The 22,618-nt window shown below is 40.5% G+C and overlaps 1 protein-coding gene across 1 annotated transcript in view; it reads right to left on the bottom strand.

Annotated features, from left to right (window-relative positions):
- LOC109920057 (solute carrier organic anion transporter family member 3A1-like) overlaps positions 1 to 22,618 on the bottom strand; it is a 285,338-nt gene that overhangs the window by 50,588 nt on the left and 212,132 nt on the right. The window contains exon 5 of the mRNA XM_048595210.1: positions 9,515 to 9,679. Within this exon, the coding sequence (XP_048451167.1) occupies positions 9,515 to 9,679 (165 nt within the window). The remainder of the gene's footprint in view (positions 1 to 9,514; positions 9,680 to 22,618) is intronic.

Here is a 22,618-nt window from a genome sequence, read left to right as displayed (position 1 = left end):
AAAGGACAAAGGCAGCAGATATATAGAAACACCAACTCCTGCAGGTTCCCATCCAAGCCACTCACTATCCTGATTTGGAAATATATCACTGTTCCTTCACCATCACTGGAACAAAATTCTGGAGTTTCCTCCATAATGGCATGGTAGGTCTACCAACAGCAGGAGGACTGCAGCGGTTCAAGAAGGCAGCTCACCATCACCTTCTCAAGGGCAACTAGGGATGGGCAAGAAATGCTGGCCAGCCCGTGATGCCAAAACTCCCATGAGTGAATTTAAAAAGTCATGAATTAGGAGAGGAGTATGACACTCAGCTCCTTGAGCCTGCTCTATCTTTCAATAATTCAATATGGCAGATCTAATTACTTCACGATCCCCCCTTCCCAATTAACATTTCACTCACTTTCATCTATGATTCTATGACTCTAAAAGGGGGAAAAATATCAGTCAGCCACAGTAGCTTTCGTTTGAAAGTGCTCACAGTAGAAATCAGCGGAGGCCATAATGGTGTGCAAATCAGGCGACGAGTCTACACTAGGATAAGTAATGACTGAGCCACGTGCCTATTGATTTTCCTGAGAAAACTGCTGGATACAGTCACAACACATCACTTCCAAATTTACCCAATGGGGACTGACATCTTCAACTCAAGCCAAACAAGGTTCAGAAGAGGAAGGGGTGCCAGTGACAGGTTACTACTACAACTAAGAGTCATTCACTCAGCTTTAACAAGGAGAAATGCGAAGTAGATATGATCATTCACGTGGAGAAAATTTTTGATAGGTTTTGTACAATGAACTGTGATACATATGAACATATAAGTTAGAAGCGAGCTATTTGGCTCCTCGAGCCTGCTCTGCCGTTTGATAAACAATGCAGCACCTGATTGCAACCCCAACTCCACACTGCCACACACATCAGCTCCCTCATTCAACATCCTTGAGCTGATTCGATGGTTATTAAATTTCTAGGCAGAGCATGAAATTATGTTAGAGTGAGCACAGTAATCACCAGCAGACTTTTTTTTCTTAATAGCAAGGTTATCTTAGAACAAATCCTATTAAGGATCTCTTACCAGGCAGGAGTTGGCTATTTCAAATGAGAAGGAGACACAGCAGTATAATTTTACTTTTATGGAAACTGGAACTTTGCAAACACAGGAAACAATAATGGTACTAACAGAAAATGGTACGTGTACTTGAAAGACTGAATGCTGCAATTCAACTTGAGTAAAGGACATGTGAAAGTGTAATTGGAGTGACACCATGTGGAAGCTTGTTAGAAATACAGATTTAATCAGTGAAAAAAAGGTGCTTAAGGAATTTCCCTGCCATGATATCATCTCAATGTTACTCTCCCACTCTTGCTGAGGGACCTTTCTTCTGCTAAATACTCAGATCTCTTTGACATGCAAGATTTCCCAGCATGGAGCAGACAACAGTAGATGTGGAATAGTTGGCTGGAATTTTGGACAGATCTTGTCTAAGTGATTGATATAAAGGCACTGTTGTTCTATAATCCCTCAGTACAGCAAGGAAATCTGAGTGGTAGCCTGAGTACTGTACTTTCAGCACTGCCACTCTCTAGAAGCTTATAAAACATGAACACTTGTTCCCTCAGGACAACCATATCACGTAAGAACCATGGATTTCTGTAGGATCAGAGTCAGTGTTGCTTTCCTGATAGAAGGCATTGATATTAAAGATGGCATTTTTATGAACTGAAACCACCTTCACATTTAAAAGATACAGATTCAAAAACTGGACACACAGCCAATCAGGGACTAACTGGGCACACAGCCAATCAGGGACTAACTGGCCCCTGACTGGGGCTTTCTAACCCATCCCTTGATCATTATGAGCAAGGTTTAGTGTTGCCAACAAAGCTTTGGCAAATCAGACTTAAATGTTTTACCTGCTTTAAGGAAAAAAAACACAAATGGTGAAAATCGGCAGCTTACTCAAGTAGCAGTGACTTGCAGGACTGAGCTCACCAGTAGGAATACTAGTACATTGCCAGGTACAAACACAACTTTGGGCTCAGCTCTTTACTGCATTTGCAAGCTCCAGTACCATGTATCTTGGGTAGAAGGTGGGTGAAGCTAAATGATAGTTTCTTTTTTTTTACCAGTTTAAAGACAGGACACCATTTTTGTAAACATTTGGAGAGATAGCTCACAAAAAATAATAGTTGGAACCTGTTGATACAATTAAAATTATGGAATCCTATTTGATTGGTTGTATTATTTATGAAATGATCCACATTTCTGGCAGAGAGAATCTTCGGTCCCACTGACGTAATTGGAGATGGGAGGGAGTACATAAAATAAAGCAGGTGATTAGTCCACCACCTTCCTAACCGTCTGTCCTCCATATTACAGAGGGGGTACAAGGCATCAGCTTGTCTATTTAATGGCAACCAGGACTGAGGAAAAGGACTGTTGTGGCTTAATGCACACAGTTGCAAGATTAATTTAGTTTGAAGTCAGCATTCAACTGAAAGCTACAGTTTAAATTCAGGACTTGCCAGCCTTAAGCTGGCTTTGTTTCAAATGGTTCCAGTGAAAAAGCAGCTTAAATAAGAACTGGTTGAAAATAGTTCCTCATTAAATTATTCAGATAGCCCTTATGCCTTAGAAGCATATGTGAATAGCCAAACTTGTGAATTAGCACTTGAGGACAACTTAACATAGAATGGAGGAGTTGAGCGCCATACAGAGTTTAAAGGAGGAAGGGGAAGAAGTGTTTGGTTGCTTTTGCCTAAACATTTTTCAGTCTCCAGAAACTGATACAGGAGAAGAAGCTGGTTAATTGGTGAATATCTGGTAACTAATTAAGGTTTATTCTATTCCTAAGGCAATACAATATTTTGAGCAAAAGGTGAGCAAGAGAGGATAAAAAGCAGCAATCAAGAGGTCTGCAGTAAGACCAGTGATGGAGTGATATCACAAACCACAATGTGACTGCAGAGAAAACAGCTGATTCCTGTATAGGTTTGGTGAGTATCTCTGCTCTTCAGAGTAAATGTAAGGTCTCCAGTAATTTTTCTCTCTTTAAGATTGCTTGTTAAGTGTAAGAATAATACTGATGTCAAAAAAAGACTTAAAGAGTAAACAGCAGGTAATTCTTCAAGTGTTCAAAGCAGTGATTCTACAGTAGTTAATTAATAAAGTAAATAAACAATATTAGTAATGGCAGGATGGGTGATGTGTCACTACTGCAGCACATGGGAGCTGCTGGACACCAAAGTAATCCACAATGAACACAGCGTCCATTGCTCAAAGAAATCTGGATCAGAATCAAGGAGCTGGAGTCTGAACCACAGACTGTGTGCCACATCACAGGGGGAGAAGTTAGCCGGACATTTTGCCACAGCAGGCAGTCACACCACTCGGATTATGTAACTCAAGTTTTGTCTATGATTAGGGATAAGAGGCTGTGACACCAGATGAGGCATGTATAGGAATCCAGGGGAATAGCAGAGGAAGGTCCTTGCATCCTCAATTCTCTGACAGTTATGAGGTTCTTGCAAGTTGTATGGATGACAGCAGGGACTGCAGGCAGGATGCGCAAACTGATATCAGCACCATGGTATAGACAGTCATTCTGCTCAGGGGAGGATTTGCAATGTAATAGTGGTAGAGGGCAATATAATTAGATGTAACAGATACAGTTCTCTGCAGCTGTGAAAAATAGACCAAATGACAGAAAAATAGATGGGATGGCAAACGGTGACAATGACACAAAATGCCTGCAGAGGGAGTTAGGCAGGTTAAGTGAGAGAGCAAAACCTAGCAGATGGGACAGAATGTGAGAAAATGTGATGTTGGCATTTTGACAGGAAGAATGGAGGAACTAAATACTACTTAAATGGAGTAAGAATGCAGAAAGCTGCAGCATGGAGGGATCTGGGGGTCATTATGCATGAATCACAAAAAGCTAGTATACAAGTGCGGCAGGTAATAGGGAAGGCAAATAGAATGTTGGCCTTTATTACAAAGAGAATGAAGTATAAAAATGGGGAAGTCTGGCTACAACGATGAAAGTCATTAGTCAGACAACACCTAGAATACTAGAATACTTTGGACCCATTATTTAACCAAAGATATACTGCCATTGGAGGCAGCCCAGAGAAGGTTCACTATGTTGATCCCATATATGGAGGGATATTTTCACAAGGAGAGCCTGTATTCATTGGAGTGTAGAAGAATGAGAACAGACATTATTGAATATATATCATTCTGAGGGGACTTGACAAATTAGATGCTGTGATTTTATAAACTTCAGGGCTTTACAAACTGTTCATAAACAGGGAAAAGTGCATGCTCTTAACAGGCTATTTTTTCTTGTTACATCATGTTTCAGTGTGGTCCAGATGAACTCTCATTGCAGGGGAAGTAAATTTTATGAGGGCAATTCAAACAAATGGATAAAATATATATTAGGATCAGATGCATGACACCAGTATATTACCGTATTAGGATTATATCTAATAGATCTATGCAGGATAAAGAAAGGAAGGACAGTTAAGGGAAATGCTGCTGCACCCGACATCCAATATCCAAACAATACAAGCCAACCAGGGGCCCTGAGAACAGATCACAACCACAGCAATGAGCTCCTGTGCCTCCACACCTGAAAGTAGCCAGTAACATTCTGGTTGTTCCAGAGGTGTGGGTCCAGAGGACAGCCTGCAGTGTGACCATTGCCACAGTGACGTCATAGACTACAAGTTGAAGCAATAATGATGAGTGAGGGACCTGGACCATCTAAAAAGAAACCAAAAGTATACAACTTCAACACAGAATTGAGAAGATGAATTTCTGTCCACAACTATGAAAGATAAGGGTGTCTGCCTTAATAGTCAGTAAGGTATATCAATAAGTAAAAGTGGGGAATTTAGAACAACACCACAATAAGAACAGGAAAGTCAAGGAAAGTTTTCCTTTGAACAGTGTGATTCAGACAAAGAAAGTTGATGAGCTGAAGCTCAACAGTAATTTCTCTCGTTCCAGCAGCAAATGAAATGCTCTTGAGAATGGTCCCAGAAATGAAAAGCTTGTCCTGTGAGAAAAGTTTGAGGACCCTGGGTCTATTCTTAATGGAGTTTAGAAGGATGATGGGCGGTGGGGGGGGGGGGGTGTGGGAAGGTGGCGGTGGCGATCTAATTGAAACTTACAGAAGACTGAATGGCCTGGACAGAGTGGATGTTGGGAAGATGTTTTGATAGGTCGGGAAGACTAGGAACCGAGGGCACATACTTAGAGTAAAGGGAAGACCTTTTAGAACAGAGTTAAGGAGAAACTTCTTCAGCCAGAGAGTATATTTAAGACTGAGATAGATAGGTTCTTGATTGTCAAGGGGATCAAGGGTTACGGGGAGAAAGTGGGAGAGAGTGGCTGAGAAACTTATCAGCCATGTTTGATTGGCAGAGCAGACTCGATTGGCTGAATGGCCTAGTTTCTGCTCCTATGTCTTATGGTCTCAAAAGGTAAGGTTTGCGTTGAAACATCATTTCACGTTTAACACAAAACATCCATCATAGATGCCAATTTAATTAAAGAAGCAATGACTGTGGTTTTAAGAACAATGAAGAAATAACAACAGCAATTCAGAGCCTGTCCCTTTGGTACTTCCAAGTAGCAATACCAATGGAATCTGTTTGCAAAAACCTTTTTCAGCAACTACTGCAAGACCTGATTCTCACAGTTCAATGAATCCAGTAACATGACTGAGACAGTCCAGCAGATTATTTTATGTGCATGGATTTTAAGGACATAACAACCAGAAAGGACCTTCTCACCCTTTTGTCCTTTAAAGAGAGAACAAAGATTGAGAATTTCTACCTTGAATTCAAAAAGTATGTGCTTGAGAAAATCATTCCAATCAAGAAATTAGTTTCCATCCCACCTGATAAAGCACCAGCCATGCTTGGTACAAACTCAGGATTCATTGTATTTTGTAGAAATGATCCTCGTTTCTCAGTTATCACTATATAATTCACAAACAAGCATTAGTGAGTAAGGTTTTGGACTTTTCCCACGTAATGAAAGTTGCTGTTAAGACTGTAAACTCAAAGCTGGCAGTAGCCCTTCAGCACTTGTTTAAATCCTTACACAAAGCACTCAATACTGCCAATGATGAACTAATCCTCCATGCTAATCTGAGATGGTTACATTGAGGGAAGATCCTGCAAAGATTTTTACATTTGATGCCTGAAATTGTCACTTTCCTTAAATCATGGAATGAAGTGTGCAGTGCGCTGTCAGGCAACGTCAGGTTGCTGGACTTTTGAGTTCCTTACACACATAATGTCAAATCTGAACATACTGAACTGTGAACTGCATGGAAAGGACAGAGATGTAGCACTTATGATCAGTGTTGCAAATGCATTCAAACTGAAACTGGTGTCTGCTGTGCTCCAAATTCAAAAATAAAATACTGCAACACTACCCAGTCTAGAGAACATACTAGAAACAAAAACCATAGACAAAGATAAATTGTTCCACTCAAAAAACATCGAAGGAAGGCTAGCAGTGGAATTCAACAGGCGATTTCAGGAACTGGATCTGATGGAAGAAATTATACTGTTTGCCTCAAATCCATTCCCTTAAGTAGACATTGGTGGGTTAGCTACTAAATTCCATCAGGTTTTTGATTTACAAAGCCGTGGAGTTAATCTGGAGATCATCACATCACAAAGTGATATTGAAAATGATATTGAGCTGAAAGGCAGAACACCAGACGATGACTTTTGGGGACTTGTAAATAGAGATAAAAACACTCCTATCACCCTGTGCTATTAAAGTGAAAGCCTACTTTGGCTCCACATACTTCTGTGAGACAGTGTTCTTGCAAATAAAGATTATCAAGTCCAAGTATCACACCCACCTCACAGATAGCTATTTGATGAACTGTGTGTGAATAACAGTCTCAACGCAAGGCCCTGGCAAATAACGTGCAGTTACAGCTGTCAGTCACACTGATACTTGCTGAGTCAAGGACAAAAGACTTATAACTTTTAGATTTATATTGCACTACAAAGAAACTGTTTATTCTATATTTTCTAAGGGTTATTTACTATGTTGCACTTAGGTTCATAAAGCAATCTTGTGCTTAAAGGGTTAGAAGCCACTGGTGGAAAAGGTTATGGGGACAGAGTGAGTAAAAGGCATTGAACTGTTCAATCAGCCACAATGGTATTAAATGGCAGAGCAGGCTTGACAGGCTGATGCTCCTAGATTCCTAAATGATCATCAATGGTTTCAATAAGAAGCTAAAATAAGTTAAACAAACATTTCAAATAATAATTTAAAATATATATTTTTTAAAAATATGTTGCTTTTTTTTATCAGTCCTGAAAAGTTTGACATTTGGGAAGGCTATGGCCTAGTGGTATTATTGTTGGACTGATTAAACCAGAGACTCGGGTAATGTTCTGGGAACCTGGGTTCAAATCCTGTCGTGGCAAATGGTGGAGTTTGAATTCAATAAACAGAGCCTAATGAAAGCCATGAATCTATTGTCGATTATTGGAAAAACCTATCTGGTTTACTAAAGTCCTTTTGGAAAGGAAACTGCCATCCTTACCTGGTCTGGCCTACATGTTGCAATTAGGGATGGGAAATAAATGCTGACCTAGCCAGTGAAGCCTTCATCCCATAAATGAATAATAAAAAAAATCCACAAATAGAACATGAGCCTTTCCTGGGTCAGTGGGACTGTCATATCTGAGGAACTACACAAAGAACTGGGCCTGTACAGTTTAGAAGAATGAGATATGATCTTATTTAAATATATAAGTCTCAAAGAGTAGTCAAGGTGGGTACAGAAAAAGTATTTCCCTTGGCTGGGGTTTCAGGGCTTGGGGAAACCGTCTCAGAACAGGGAATAAGTCATTTCCTACACAGGGTTGGAGGAACTTCTTCACTCAGAGGACAGTGAAACATTGGAATTCTCTACCCTGAATGGCTTTGCAAGCTTAATCATTGAGCATGTTAAAGATACAGACTAACAGATTCTAAATAGCATTGATTTCAAGGGGTATGAGGAGAGTATGTGTAAATGGTAGATGGCCAGTCATGATCTAGAATGGTTGAGTAGGCCCAAGGGGCCAACTATCCTACTCCTATGTTTTGAGGGCTAGTGAAGGTGTTTAACAGTGATTATAAACGTTCGTACATCATTAAACATCCAGTTACACCTCATTCAACAAACTACAGCTTTTATTCATATGTTTTTAGGGTAAGACTAACAGCACACGAATGGAAATTCTCATCAATTTCATTAATTGTAATCAAGGGCAGTGGGGCATTGGTCAACAACAGAACACTCTTTCAAAGGGACAGAGTTACTCAAAGTCACTTCTGGCTTTCTGTGCTATTCTGCAAACTTGTGGACTCAAGAAGTTGCTACTATTTTCATTGTTGTGTTTATAGTGAATACTGACAGATTTGTTGTCATTACCACGGCAAAATTCAAGCTGTACTTTTGAACTAGAGTGAAGTTCATAAGATGAAGAACATTATTATCAACATGGTCAAATGTGCAATTTATCCACACTCTCAAATGTGCAATATAATGCTTCCTATTTGTGAGCAATTCTCCCTGTGATTGAGGGGCTCACGTGGAGTCCATTAGAAGGCACACTATATACACTCATGAGATGGGCCCTTGAGGTACAGTGGTAGTGTCCCTATCTCTGGGCCTGAAGGCCTGGGTTCATGTTGGATCTGTTTCAAAGATGTGTCATAACAAAGCAGAACAAACTGCTTAAAAATATGCATAAAAAACACACGCAGAACCATGAGAAGGGGTCTTGTGGTGAAGTGTTATTGCCCTTATCTCAGAGCCAGGAGGCCTGGGTTCATATCTGCCTGCTCCAGAATTGTGTAATAACAGCTCTGAATAGGCTGAATTGATAATATCTAAAGAGCTCTGAAACAGAGCCAACTCGATGAGCTTTGTTGGTTCCAGAATGTCTCCAAATTTTAGGAGCAGATTTGCAATTACTTTAGAATGTCAGCAAATAATAATTTCTGTCAAATAATTCTTATGAAATAAGTAATCCGTGTGTTATACTGGTCTGTGCTTTTAAACACAGGAGTATTTTACCTTAAACCATTATGAAATGGTCACCCTGAATAAGTTGTGTTTATCTAGCTGCAGTAGGTCCATGCAGATAACCACAGTCTTCAAGTTCAGATGTGGGTGCTCTTTTGTTTAAATTTAGTAATTCACCATGTGAGGAATTGAGAGTTGAAATCCATGTAATGTCACTCTGCAGCAGAGCACATTTGACATCAAGTGCAATATATCATTTGCATTGCATGGGTCAAAGTGTGGTATGCACTGTGTGTTTTATAATTTTAATGCCTACTCAGTAAAGCACACAAAGATGTCTCTGCTTATACCACACAGAAATCTTGCGTCAAAAGGACAGCAAGTATCTTTAATCGCAGCCTCCAGGCAATGGCAATACAGATGAGAAAGTAAACAAGCCACTATAATTGTCTTACCTATGAACTGGTTGGCGTACGAAGCACTGAGTCCAAACTGCCTTTCCAGATACTTGCCCAGAAAAGCAGCAAACCCGCTGATAGCTGCAACCTCCATGCAGGCAGCCAGCACAACGCAGGTGAAGACTGGATTCATAAAGAGTTGCTTCGTTACTTGTGGAATTGCTGAAAAATATTATCGGTAAAGTCCATGAAAAATGTTATCAGAATTCGTTTTACAGAAGAAAAATATGACTTCAAACCCAGTTAAATTACATTGCAAAACTGTGAACAGCAGATGGCGCCAGAACATAAAGCACATATCCCCTTGTGATCATGAACTTCCACTGAGATGGAAAGGATTAGGCCTCACTGAGTTTTATAAGTGGTGGCTTTAAGGAATGCTCTGCAACCTCACAGTGTTTTGTAATTCAACACTATTTAATAAAAGTAGCAAAAACTGATTGATCACACAGAAATAGATGGATGACAAGTGATGAGGATAGCACAAACAGCCTACAGAGAGATGTAAGCAGGTTAAGCGAGTGGGAAAAATCTTGGCAGGTGGAATACAATATTGGGAAATGTGAGGTTATGCACTTGGCAGGTGGAATACAGCAGCTGAATGTTATTTGAATGAATAAAGACTGCAGAAAGCTACAACACAGAGGAATTTGGGAGTTGTCGTCAACGGTCAGAGCACAGCCAGAATACAGTGAACATTTTAAGGTTTTTTTGTCTAAGGAAAGATATACTGGCACTACAGGCAGTCTAGAACAAGTTTATGAGGTTCACATCAGCTATGGAGAGACTATCTTATAAGGAGAAGTTGAGCAGGTTGGGCCTTAGTGGAATAAAAGGCAACCTTACCGAAACATACAAGATTCTTAGGTGACTTGGCAAAGTAGATGCAAAAGGATTATTTATCTTTATGGGAGCATCTTGGACCAGAGGACATAATCTCAGAATAAAGGGTTGCAACCTTAAAATGGAGATGAGGAGGACTTACTTCTGTTATAGGGTAGTGAATCTGTGGAATTCTTTATCACAGAGGGTCATCGAGGCTAGGTTGTTAAGTACACTCAAGGCTGACATTGGTAGATTTTTAATCAGTAAGTGTATCGAAGGTCATTGGGTGAAGGCAGGAAAGTGGAGATGAGAATTATCAAACCATCCATTGAAAGGTGAAGCACACTCAATGGGCTGAGTGGCCTACTTCTGCTTCTATGTCCTATAGTCTTATAAAACATCAATTGGGCAATCCATCAGATTTTCAGGAACATTCTTAGTACATTACTCATTTACTATTTAAAGTTAATTATTTATTTAATTTGACTGATACTTGTGAAATAGCAACATTCTTGAAATTACAACATCAAGACAAAACAGTAAATGATGACAAGCCTGGCAACTCCTGGTTCCCTGTGGTTGCGATTTCTCTCTGCTGTTTATAAATTATTTTATAAGTTTTATTGTGGATAGAGTGGTAACCTGAGTACTGTCATTAAAGTTTCACTCAGGTTAAATTGCATTTAAAACTTCCAATTGGAAATATTACACAACTGTATTCTTTTAAAACGGAAAGCTACAGGATATAGTGTTACAGAGAAGATTAAACATATTATGAAGCCTTAACCTTATGCCTAACCTTAAGCCTTATGGGTCAACATGACATCATATTGACAGATCATTTATCCCAATGACCTATGACAAGAACAAAATAATGGCAGGTGTGATCTAGAACATTACTCCAGAATGTCACTTGTAAATTAGCACTTATCGCATGCAATTGAAATCATTCCAAACTGTGGAGTTTATTTACAGGGAATCTATTCCTGGAGATTAGTTTCATTGGATGGTATTTAGGTCAGAGATTTATATGAAGAGAATCAGCTTGCTCAACTTGTGGTACTCTCAATATCCTGACTTTTTAGTTTGTTCATGTGATGTGGGCATTGCTAGCTTAGCTAGCATTTGTTGTCCATCCCTAATTAGCCTTGAGAAGGTAGGGCAGGGGTAGTTACCTGCTGGAAGTGCTGCAGTCTTTGGGGTGTAGGTACACACACAGTGCTGTTGGGGAGTTCCAGGATTTTGACACCGTCACAGTGAAAGAATGGTGATATATTTCCAAGTCAGGATGGTAAGTGGCTTGGAGGGGAACTTGCAGGCGGTGGTGCTCCCATGTACCTGCTGCCCTTGTCCTTCGAGATGGTAGAGGCTGTGAGTTTAGAAGGTGCTGTTTAAGGACCTTAATCAGTTACTGCCGTGCAACTTGAAGATGGTGTACCCCTGCATCTGTGTGTTGGCTGTGAAGAGAATATATGTTGTGGGTGTTAAGTGGGTGCTTTGTCCTGGATAGTGCTGAATTTCTTGAGGGCTGTTGATGTTGCAGTCATCCAGGCAAGTGGAGAATATTCGGCCACACTCCTAACTTATGCTTTGAAGCTAGTTGGTAAGCTTGGGGAACCAGGGGTGATTAATTGCTGCAGAGTTCCCAGCCTCTGACCCACACCAGCAAGCACACTTAATTGGACAGTCCAGTGTCTGATCAATAGTGGGGTATTCAGTAATAATTATGCCACTGAATATAAAGGACAAGGATTAGATTCTCTCTTGTTGAAAATGGTCATTGCAAGGCACTTGTGTGGCATGAATGTTACTTGCCACTTATTAGCCAAAGCCTGCAAGTTATCCAGGTCTTGCTGCATTTGAACATGGACTGCTCCAATTGAGATAATGTTGAAAACTATACTCTGAGTTTTTAAAGAACCATATTGACCAGTTTTGGATAAAATGTATTGTTGATTCTTCATGGGCCGAAGACACCGACAGCCAATATTAACAGAGCCAGTTATTTCTATGCATTATGTGTCAAATCTCCTGTATGACACACTGCCAGTGAGGCCTGAAAGAACTACCTGTTCTTGTGTGTGTCTGTACCTTTGAAAAACAGTGAAATCCCATTCACTTTATATTACTGCCAAGAATTTTGCCACAAGCAGGAAAGACTACTAAAGAATCACTGCTGTAACATAAACATGCCATCAATGCTAGAATAAACAAAAATCACCAGTGCATCACCAGATGAGACATCATCAGTGTTTATCTTGACCCTTCATTTTCTATGTTTTCTTGCTTTTTATATTAGATGGTACCCTGCTGCTTATTTTGTTCATAGGTCAATTTTCTTTTACAACACAAGGAAGTCACCCATATCTCCTAGCTACCACAGGTAACAAATTTAGAATGGTTAAGTCAAAGTGACATCTTATCAAAGTGATGATCAATATGTGGCAAGAAAATTTACCTCATTCGCAAACGGAGATGAATGCAGTGTTGCTTTCATTGCATTGCATTTCATCTTGAATGGTGTGTAATTTTTGAAGCAACAACAATGAAGCAAGATTAAATTAAAACTTTTCAAATCATTCTAAGCAGATGCAGCACCAGCTGCCATGTTAATATTCCACCATGACTGGCATGGTGCCACAGCTGGTGACTTGTTCAGTGAGAGCCCAGCAGTGACCCTGTCCAAAGAGCCCACCACTCCAGTAATAACAACTGGAAGCATTTCCTGCTTTGGATCCATTCTCTTATGCGAATAGCTTATCTCAAATTGAAATTGTTAAGATACAAACAGGGCTAATTATACTTTTAGAATATTAAGGTGTCCAAGGAAAATGCTGAGAGGTATTACTGTCATTTTCAGTTCCCCTCTTTGGCTCTCTTTTTATCACAAATCTCAGTCATGTGGAATTTTGTCACAGCATGAAAAGTATTCAATTTAAGAGATGTAAGGAGCCCTTTTAAAAAAAAATGCTTAATTACCACCAGCCAGTTATAATTATAAAAATCAGACTTCTGAAACCACAAGTCTGAGTACTTTGAAAACTTCGAATTTTCATTTGATATTGCATTCCCTAACATCAGAATGGCTTGAGATTATGAACATATTTTGCTAAAATTCAGCCGTTCCAAAACTCCGCTGTCCATTTCCAAACTTGTTTAACTACCCATGTTTGGTGACTGACACTTCACCACCAATGCTCCAAACCCAAATTTAAAATTCTCATTCTCATCTTCATCTCCCTCCATGGTCCCATGCTTCATAATACTGTAACCTCACAAAGTCCTACAGCCCTTCTTGGGCACTTCAACTCTGATCTCTTGTGCAGCTTCACATCGTTTGTCTCACTCTTGGAATCTTTATTTTCTGCTAATTAGGTTCTAAACTCTGGGTCTGCCTCCCAAAACTGCTCTGCCTCTAACTCACTCTTGTCCCTTTGAAATGCTCTTTGAAACCTGCCTCATTGGCAAAGCTTTAATTCACTTATTCCATTGTACCCGTCACAGGCCAGTGAGCCTGACATCAGTGGTAGGCATGTTATTGGAGAGGATACTGAGGGACAGGATCAACCAACATTTGGACAGTCGAGGGATAGTCAGCATGGATTGTCTGACAAATCTTTCAGAGTTTTTCAAAGAGGTAACCAAGAGGATAGATGAGGGTAGGGCGTTGAATGTTGTCTCTCTGGACTTTAGCAAGGCCTTTGACAAGGTTCCACATGGCAGGCTAGTTATGAAGGTTTGGTTGCAGGGGATCCAGGGAGAGCTAGCTAATTGGATTCATAATTGGCTCGATGGTAGGAAGCAGAGGGTGATGGTTGAAGCTTGTTTCTTGGACTCGAGGCCTGTGACCAGTGGTGTGCCTCAGGGCTTGGTGCTGGGACCTTTGATATTTGTTATTTACATAAGTGATCATTATGTGAATGTACAAGGCATGATTAGTAAGTTTGCAGATGATACAAAATTAGGAGGTATCATTGATAGTGAGAAAGGTTATCAAAAATTACAGAGGGATCTTGATCAGATGGGAAGTGGGCTGAGCATTGGCAAATGTAATTCAGTACAGGTAAGTGTGAGGTGTTGCACTTTGGGAAGTCAAACCAAGGTAGGACTTATACAGTAAATGGTAAGTTCCTGAGGAGTGGTCCCAACCCAAAATGTCAACATTCCTGTTCCTCTGATGCTACCTGGCCTGCTGTGTTCCTCCAGCTCCACACTTCGTTATCTAGGTACCGAGGAGTGTTGTGGAACAGAGGGAGCTAGGAGTACAAGTACATAGTTAGTTGAAAACGCCCTCACAGGTAGACAGGATGGTGAAGAAGGCATTTAGCATGCTGGCTTTCATCAGTCGAGGCATTGCATATAGGAGTTAGGACGTTCTATTACAGTTGTATAAGTCGTTGGTGAGGCCTCACTTGGAATATTGTGTACAGTTTTGGTCACCCTGCTGTAGGAAAGACGTAGTTAAACTGGAAAGTGTGCAAAGAAGATTTACGAGGATGTTGCCAGGACTAGTGGGCCTGGGTTATAGGGAGAGGTTGGCCAGGATAGGAGTTTATTCCTTGGAATTTAGGAAAATGAGGGGCAACCTTATTGAGGTGTATAAAATCATGAGGGGCATAGATAGAATAAATGCATCTAGTCTTTTTCCCAGGGATGGGGACTTGAAAACTAGAGGTAGAGGTTTAAGGTGAGAAGGGAAAGATTTAAGAAGGACTGGAGGGGGAACTTTGTCACGCAGAGAGAGGTGCGTATATGGAATGTGCTGCCAGAGAAAGTGTTTGAGGTAGGTACAATAGTGACATTTAGAAAATATTTGGATAGGTACATGGACAAGAAGGATTTAGAGCGATATGGACCAAACGCGGGCAAACGGAACTAGCTGAGTAGGCACCATGGTCAGCATGGATCAGCTCGGGTCGAAGGGCCTATTTCCATGCTGTATTACACTATGACTCTATCCTCAATTTGAACAACCTTGGGCCCCTTCTATTTCTCATATACATATGATTACATATTGAAGGCACATTGATAATTTTCACACATACACTGACGACACGCAGCTCTACCTCACCACCACTTCTTTTGACTCCTTCACTGTTGCTGAACTCTCAGTTTGCTTATCTGATATTCCAGACTGTATGAGCTGCAGTTTTCTCCTTCTAAATATTAGGAAACTAAAGCTATTGTTTTGGTCCCTGGGCCATACATTGGTTCCTAACAACAGTTTGAGATTAAGCCAGTCTAATTGCAGTGTTGGTGTCACATCTTAACCCAAGCTGAGTTTTCAATCTCATATCCATACCATCTCGAAGTCTGCCTTTTTCCACCTATCTGACATTGATGAATGTCACCCCGTCTCAGCACATCTGCTGCTGCAACTCTCATCCATGCCTTTGCTAACTTTAGACTTGGCTAATTCAATGCAATCCTGGGTGGCCTCCCACATTCTACCATCTAAACTCTTGAGGTCATCCAAAACTCTGTTACTGGTGTCTTACCTTACAGCAAGTCCCCATCGCTCATTACCTCTGTACTTTCTGACCTGAACTGGTTCCCGGTCAACCAATGGCTTGATTTAAAAATTCTCATCCTTGTTTTCAAATTCCACCATGGCCTTCTTCCTCCTATCCCTATAATCTCCTTCAACACCAGAACCCTCCAAGTGATCCGTCCTCCTCTAACTCTGGGTTCTTGTGCCTTCCTAACAATAGGTGCCCCCTGTTGATGATCACAACTTCAGTTTACTGGCCCAAAAATCTAGACTTCTCTCCCTAAACCTGTCTACCTCACTTACCTCCTTTAAAATCCTTCTTAAAACCTATCTGTGTGACTAAGTATTTCATCATTAGACCAAGCAACGCCATAGTTGCTCAGTGTCATACTTGGCTTTAGACTGCTCCTATGAGACACTTTGGGATGTTTATTTATGTTAAAGCCACAATAAAAATATGGATTATTTTTCTTGTTAGCTCAGTGTAATTTTTGACTGATAATGCCCCTTTGTATTCTTGGATGTTCCACTATGTGAAAACAAGAAAATAAATGAAAGTGGTTGTTGTTTTTCTTAAACTTTCAGTTTTTACTTTACTTCTGATCATATTTTCTCTATTGTCTGAAGAAAGCTAGCAGCTGAAGTGATTAAAATACCAAATATGTCACTTACAAGGGCTAAGACAGTCAATTTACTGATGACAGTACAGGGACTGTACTTCATGCTCTAATGTAAAATAATTACAGTAATCAATGAAGGTACAATAAGTATCAAACCAAAACTAGGAAGTGCAGGAGAAACTCAGCAGGTTCAACAGAATGCATGAATTGAGGGAAACATAGTTAACGTTTTGAGTCCAATATGACTCTTCTGCAGAACAAAATCCAAAGAAGCCTTATTGGATTTGAAACACTAACTTTGTTTTACCTTCTACATATGCTGCCCGACCTTCTGAGCTCTTTCAGCATTTTACTTTCATTTAAGATTTACATCATCCATAGTATTTTTCTTTCATTTTAGAATAAACCTACAGTTGCTTTCCTTTTAGTTTTACCATGATTTAATACACATAGTTGTGGGTTTTTGTCAGTTGGCAATGTGTGGTAGAGAGATGATTGCAAGAACAGGAAGGCAGGATAGGGATATTGAGCAGAGGGTTCCAGTTATGATGGACATCATAGCATTCAATTGAGTGTCAGCAAGATGTGTTTGTGATGACCTTTGCCATTTAGATGCAGAGTTTTCTGTTACAGACTATGGGAGGAGAAACACTGATGACTCCAGTGTTGTAGTGGGGGCGTCGCAGGTAGATCCAGCAGGATTGGTTAGCAGGTTGTTTCTATTTTGACTGTTGCTACTGTTTTCTTCTCTTGTTCCGAGAAGGACAATGGACACACAATTGATCAGTGAATACCCCCAAATCCTCACCCATCAGTACCCATGTGTCACAGTCAAACAAATGATCCTACCAGCAGAATAATACCAATAGAAACTGTAGGACTCTGAGAGAGCTTGCTGGCAGATTCCCAGTGTCCCCAGAACCGCCAATCTGAGCATTGACCAATCATCTGGCTTTATGGGAGTCAGACATGCATTCTGAACGTTGAGGACCCATTAACCTACAAGAGAAACTTCACTGGACGTCTTGCCACCCAACACTGCATCAACATCATTCTATTTTGTGAAATTCAAACAATCTAATCAGGTTTGTACCAACTCTCCATTTCTTGAATACATATTTGCCTATATTTTTACGCAACTACAACTTAATATTATCAGATCTCTCCATATTTAAACATATGAAATATAAGTGCACTTCATGTTTAAACAAATATATTTCTGCAGATAGTAAATGCACACCCTGCCTTATGGTGTCTGGCCCATATCAAAAAATGCCAATGCAAAAGTTTGACAGGGAACAGAAAAAGGTTTTATTTTAACACCTGTCTGTCAATGTTGTTGTTAGAAAATGAAAAGTCTAAATATGTGTTTAGTGGTTAGATCAGATTCACGAAAGGAATGTTTCTGCACTGACCTAATTCCAGTAAAACAACTTTTTTTGTCCTGACCAACTTTCCTCAAGTGGTTTGATAGCAGAAGCAATATGCATTCAAAAGGTTAAGAGTTCAAATCTCTGGCCTGCTTACCACTAAACTTAAATGGAGATTTTGTTTTAGTTTCTGGTTAGGTTGTTTGACACATGGAAGTAAGACATCATTCATTTCTAAGGGGCTGGAGGTTAACCAAACTATTAATGACTCCCACTGAAATGTAACTCCAGTAGGCCACTAAAAGACTAGATTGACAGAATACTGAAAATGGCCATAGCCCAGAATATTGTGGACACAATTTTCCTCTCCCCACAGCGGGGAAGAAAGTGGCAGGAAGTGCAAGTAATTGGGAGGGTCAGGCCCATCATCCCAGTATCTAAGAAAGGACACGCAGTGTGCCTTAATGACTACCGCTCAGTGGCTTTGATGTCCATAATCATGAAGTGCTTTGAGAAGCTGGTCATGGCCCACATCAACTCGAGTCTCCTAGCCTGCCTTGAACTCCTGCAATTTGCCTACTGATGTAACAGATCCACAAAGGGTGCCATATCCCTAGCTGGGCACTCACCTCTGGAACATCTGGACAATGAGGACACCTACATCAGACTCCTGCTCATTCACTACAGCTCCACCTTCAACACCATTATCTCCTCCAGCCTGATTTCAAAACTCCAAGACCTAGATCTCAGCTCTGCCCTCTGCAACTGGAACCTCAGCTTCCTGACCCATAGACTGCAATCAGTGAGGATAGGTAACTGCACCTCTTCCACAATAACACTCAACACTGGAGCACCCCACCGCCCCACCACCAGCACCCCCACCCCCCCCCCCACCCCCCCCCCCCCCCCCCCCCCCACCGCCCAGGATACATTCTCAGCCCCCTACTGTACTCCCTGTACATCCATGACTGTGTAGCCAAATTCTAAACAAACGCCATTTACAAGTTTGCTGATGACATCACTGTGGTAGGCCAAATAACAAACAACAATGAATCAGAATACAGAAAGGAGATACAGGGCTTGGTGTCGTGGTGCAATGATAAAAACCTTACTTTCAATGTCGGCAAAACTTGAGAACTGATCATTGACTTTAGAAGTAAAGGAGAAGAACACGCTCCCATCTACATCAACGGAGCAGAAGTTGAGAGGGTTGACAGTGTCAAGTTCCTGGGAGTGACAATAACCGACAAACTGACCTGGACCTCCCACATAAATGTGATGTCAAGACGGCATAACGCCTCTTCGTCCTCATGCAGCTCAGGAAATTTGGTATGTCCATGAGGACCCTCACTAACTTTTACAGATGCACCATAGAAAGCATAATGTCAGCTACATAACAGCCTGGTACGGCAACTGCTCTGTCCGGGGCCATGAGAAACTATAGATGGTGGTGTGCACAGCCCAGATTATCACAGAAACCAACCTTCCATCCATGGACTCTATTTACATGGCTCGTCACTGCAGAAAGGCTGCCAACATCATCAAAGACCCATCCCACTCCGGTAATGTGCTCCTAAAGCTCTTCCATCAGGCAGAAGATACAGAAGCTTGAATACATGCACCAGCAGGTTCAAGAACAGCTTCTTCCCTGCTGTTGTTAGACTGTTTAAGAACATGGGATTGGGAAATAATAGCTATTACAGAAACTTGGCTGAGGGATAGACAAGACGAGCAGCTCAATGTTCCTGGTTTTCGATGTTATCAGAAGGATAGGAAAGGAGGCAAGAAATGGGGGAGGGAAGACAGGAATGGTGGCATTTTTGATTAAGGAATACATTACAGCTGTAACTAGGGAAGATATTTCTGAAAAATCGTCCAGTGAAAATATATGGGCAGAAATTACAAATAAGAAAGGAAAAATCACTTTGATGGGATTGCACTATAGGCCTCCCCACATAGTAAGAGGGAAATTGAGAAACAAATATGTAGGGAGATCTCAGAGATATATAAGCATAATAAGGTTGTAATAATGGGCGGGTTTTGATTTTCCAAACATTGACTGGAGCTACCATAATGTTAAAGGTTTGGATGGTGAAGAATTTGTCAAAAGTGCTCAAGAAAATTTTCTTTATCAATATGTGAATGCTACTACTAGGGAAGGTGCAAAACTAGACCTTCTTTTGGGCAATAAGGCAGGGCAGGTGACTGAAATAAAAGTGGGGGAACATTTTGGATCTAGTGATCATAATTCTATTAGTTTCAAAATGGATATGGAAAAGGATAAGTCTTCCATAAAAGTTAAAGTTTTTAATTGGAGTAAGGCAAAGTTTAATGGTATGAGACAAAAACTCTCAAAAGTTGATTTGAGTAGACCGTTCGCAGGTAAAAGGATGTCTGACAAGTGGCAGGCTTTCAAGAGTGTGATGATGAGAGTTCAGAGGCATTTTGTTCCTGTTAGAGTGAAGGGTGAGGCTGGTAAGACTAAAGAACAAAGGATGAATAAATATATTGAGCTTCGAGCCACGAATAAAAGAGAATGTTATTTTAGATATAGACAACTTGGTTCAATTGAATCTCTTCATCACATAAAGAGTGTAGGGGCATTCTTAAGAGAGAAATCAGAAATGCAAAGAGGGGATATGAGATAGTATTGGCAGATAAGGTTAAGGATAATCTAAGGAGATTCTACAAATACATTAAGAGCAAAAGGGTAACTAGAGAAAGGATAGGGCCTCTGAAAGATCAAGGTGGTTATCTTTGTGTTGAATCCTAGGAGATGGGAGGGATATTAAATGAATATTTCATGTCAGTTTTTACTGAGGAGAAAGAAATGGAGTCTAGAGAATGCAGAGAAATAAACTTCAATGTTTTAAAAACAGTTCATATTACAGAAGAGGAAGTTCAGGAGCTCTTTGAGAATATAAAGGTGAATAAATCTCCGGGACTTGATCTAATGTATCCCAGAATGTTGTAGGAAGGGAGGAAATTCCAAGACCCCTTGCAGAAATATTGGCATCATCTATAATTATGGGGTGAGGTGCCTGATAACTGAAGGGTGGCTAATGCTATATTTTTGTTTAAGAAAGGTTGTAAGAAGAAACCAGGGAACTATAGACCTGTGAGTCTGACTTCGGTTGTGAGTGAATTGTTGGAGGTGATTATAACAGATAGGATTTATGGACAGTTAGAGAGGCAAAAATTGATTAGGGATAGTCAGCATGGTTTTGTGTGAGGAAATTTGTGTCTCACAAACTTGATTGCATTTTTTTGAGGAAGTTACCAAAAAGGCTGATGATGGCAGAACAGTAGACATTGTTTATTTGAATTTTAGTAAAACCTTTGACAAGATTCCACATGGTTGACTAATTATTAATGTTAGGTGAGATGGGATTTAGGGTAGCATGCCAATTGGATACATAACTGGCTTAACAGCTAGAGACAGAAAGAAATGGTGGAGGGTTGCTTTTCAGACTGGAGGCCTGTGACCAGCAGTGTTCCACAGGGATTGGTTCTGGGTCCTCTTTTGTTTGTCATTTATAGAAACGATTTGGATGAGAATATAGAAAGCATGGTTAATAAGTTTGCCGATGATACCAAAATTGGTGGCATTTTAGACTGAAGAAGGTTTTCTAAGATTACAAAGGATCTTGATCAAATGGGTCAATGGGTTGAAAAATGGCAGATGGAGTTCAATCTGGATAAATGTGATGTATTGCACTTTGGTACAACAAACAAGGGTAGGGCTTATACAATTAATGGTAGGGCCTTGGGTAGTGTTGTAGAACAGAGGGACCTAGGGGTGTAGGTATATAATTGTTTAAAGTTAGCATCACATATAGATAGGATCATTGAAAAGGCATTTGGCACACTAGCCTTCATTGCTCAGTCCTTTGAGTATAGGAGTTGGGATGTTATGTTAGGGCTTTTACAGGACATTGGTGAGGCACTTTCTGGAATGCTGTGTCCAGTTCTTGTCACAGTTATAGGAAGGATATTATCAAGTTGGAGAGGGTTCAGAAGAGATTTACCAGGATGTTGCAAGGTATGGAAGGTTTAAGTTATGACGAAAGGCTGGATAGGCTGGGACTTCTTTCACTGTAGTGTAGGAGGTTGAGACGTAACCTGATGAAAGTTTATAAAATAATGAGAGGAATAGATAGAGTTGATGGTAGTTGACTTTTCCCTAAGATGAGGAATTTCAAGACTAGGGGGCACATTTTTAACGTGAGAGGAGAGAGATTTAAAAAAGGCATATGAGGCAATTCTTTTACACAGAGGGTGGTTCGTGTGTGGAATGAGCTTCCTGATGAAGTGGTGGATGTATACACAATTACAACGTTTAAAAGACATTTGGATGGATATATGAAAAGAAAGGTTTTGAAGGGATATGGGCCAGGAGCAGGAAGGTGGGACTAGTTTAGTTTGGGATTATGTTTGGCATAGACTAGTTGTACCGAAGGGTCTGTTTCTATGCTGTGTGACTGTAAGGCTCAATGAATAGACTCTCTAACTTCAAATAATGCTGACCTTGCTAATGTTGATCTTGTCTAGCACGTCCTATGCAGTGTAACCTGTCTGCCTCACTCTGTCCAAGTTTTTTTTTAACCCTATGATCTGTATGTCCTTGCTTACTATGACCTGCCTGTACTGCTCGCAAACAAAGCTTTTCACTGTGCTTCGGTACACGTGACAATAAATCAAATCAATTCAATCAGGGGAGGTACTCGCTCGTTTCTCACCACCTCAGCAATTCAATATTGGGTAAGAAGGTCCATCGGCAACCTTCATGACTAAG

The sequence above is a fragment of the Rhincodon typus genome, chromosome 3, assembly GCF_021869965.1.
Source record: "Rhincodon typus isolate 14 chromosome 3, sRhiTyp1.1, whole genome shotgun sequence".
Classification (NCBI taxonomy): domain Eukaryota; kingdom Metazoa; phylum Chordata; class Chondrichthyes; order Orectolobiformes; family Rhincodontidae; genus Rhincodon; species Rhincodon typus.
This window is presented reverse-complemented; position numbering and strand designations above follow the sequence as displayed.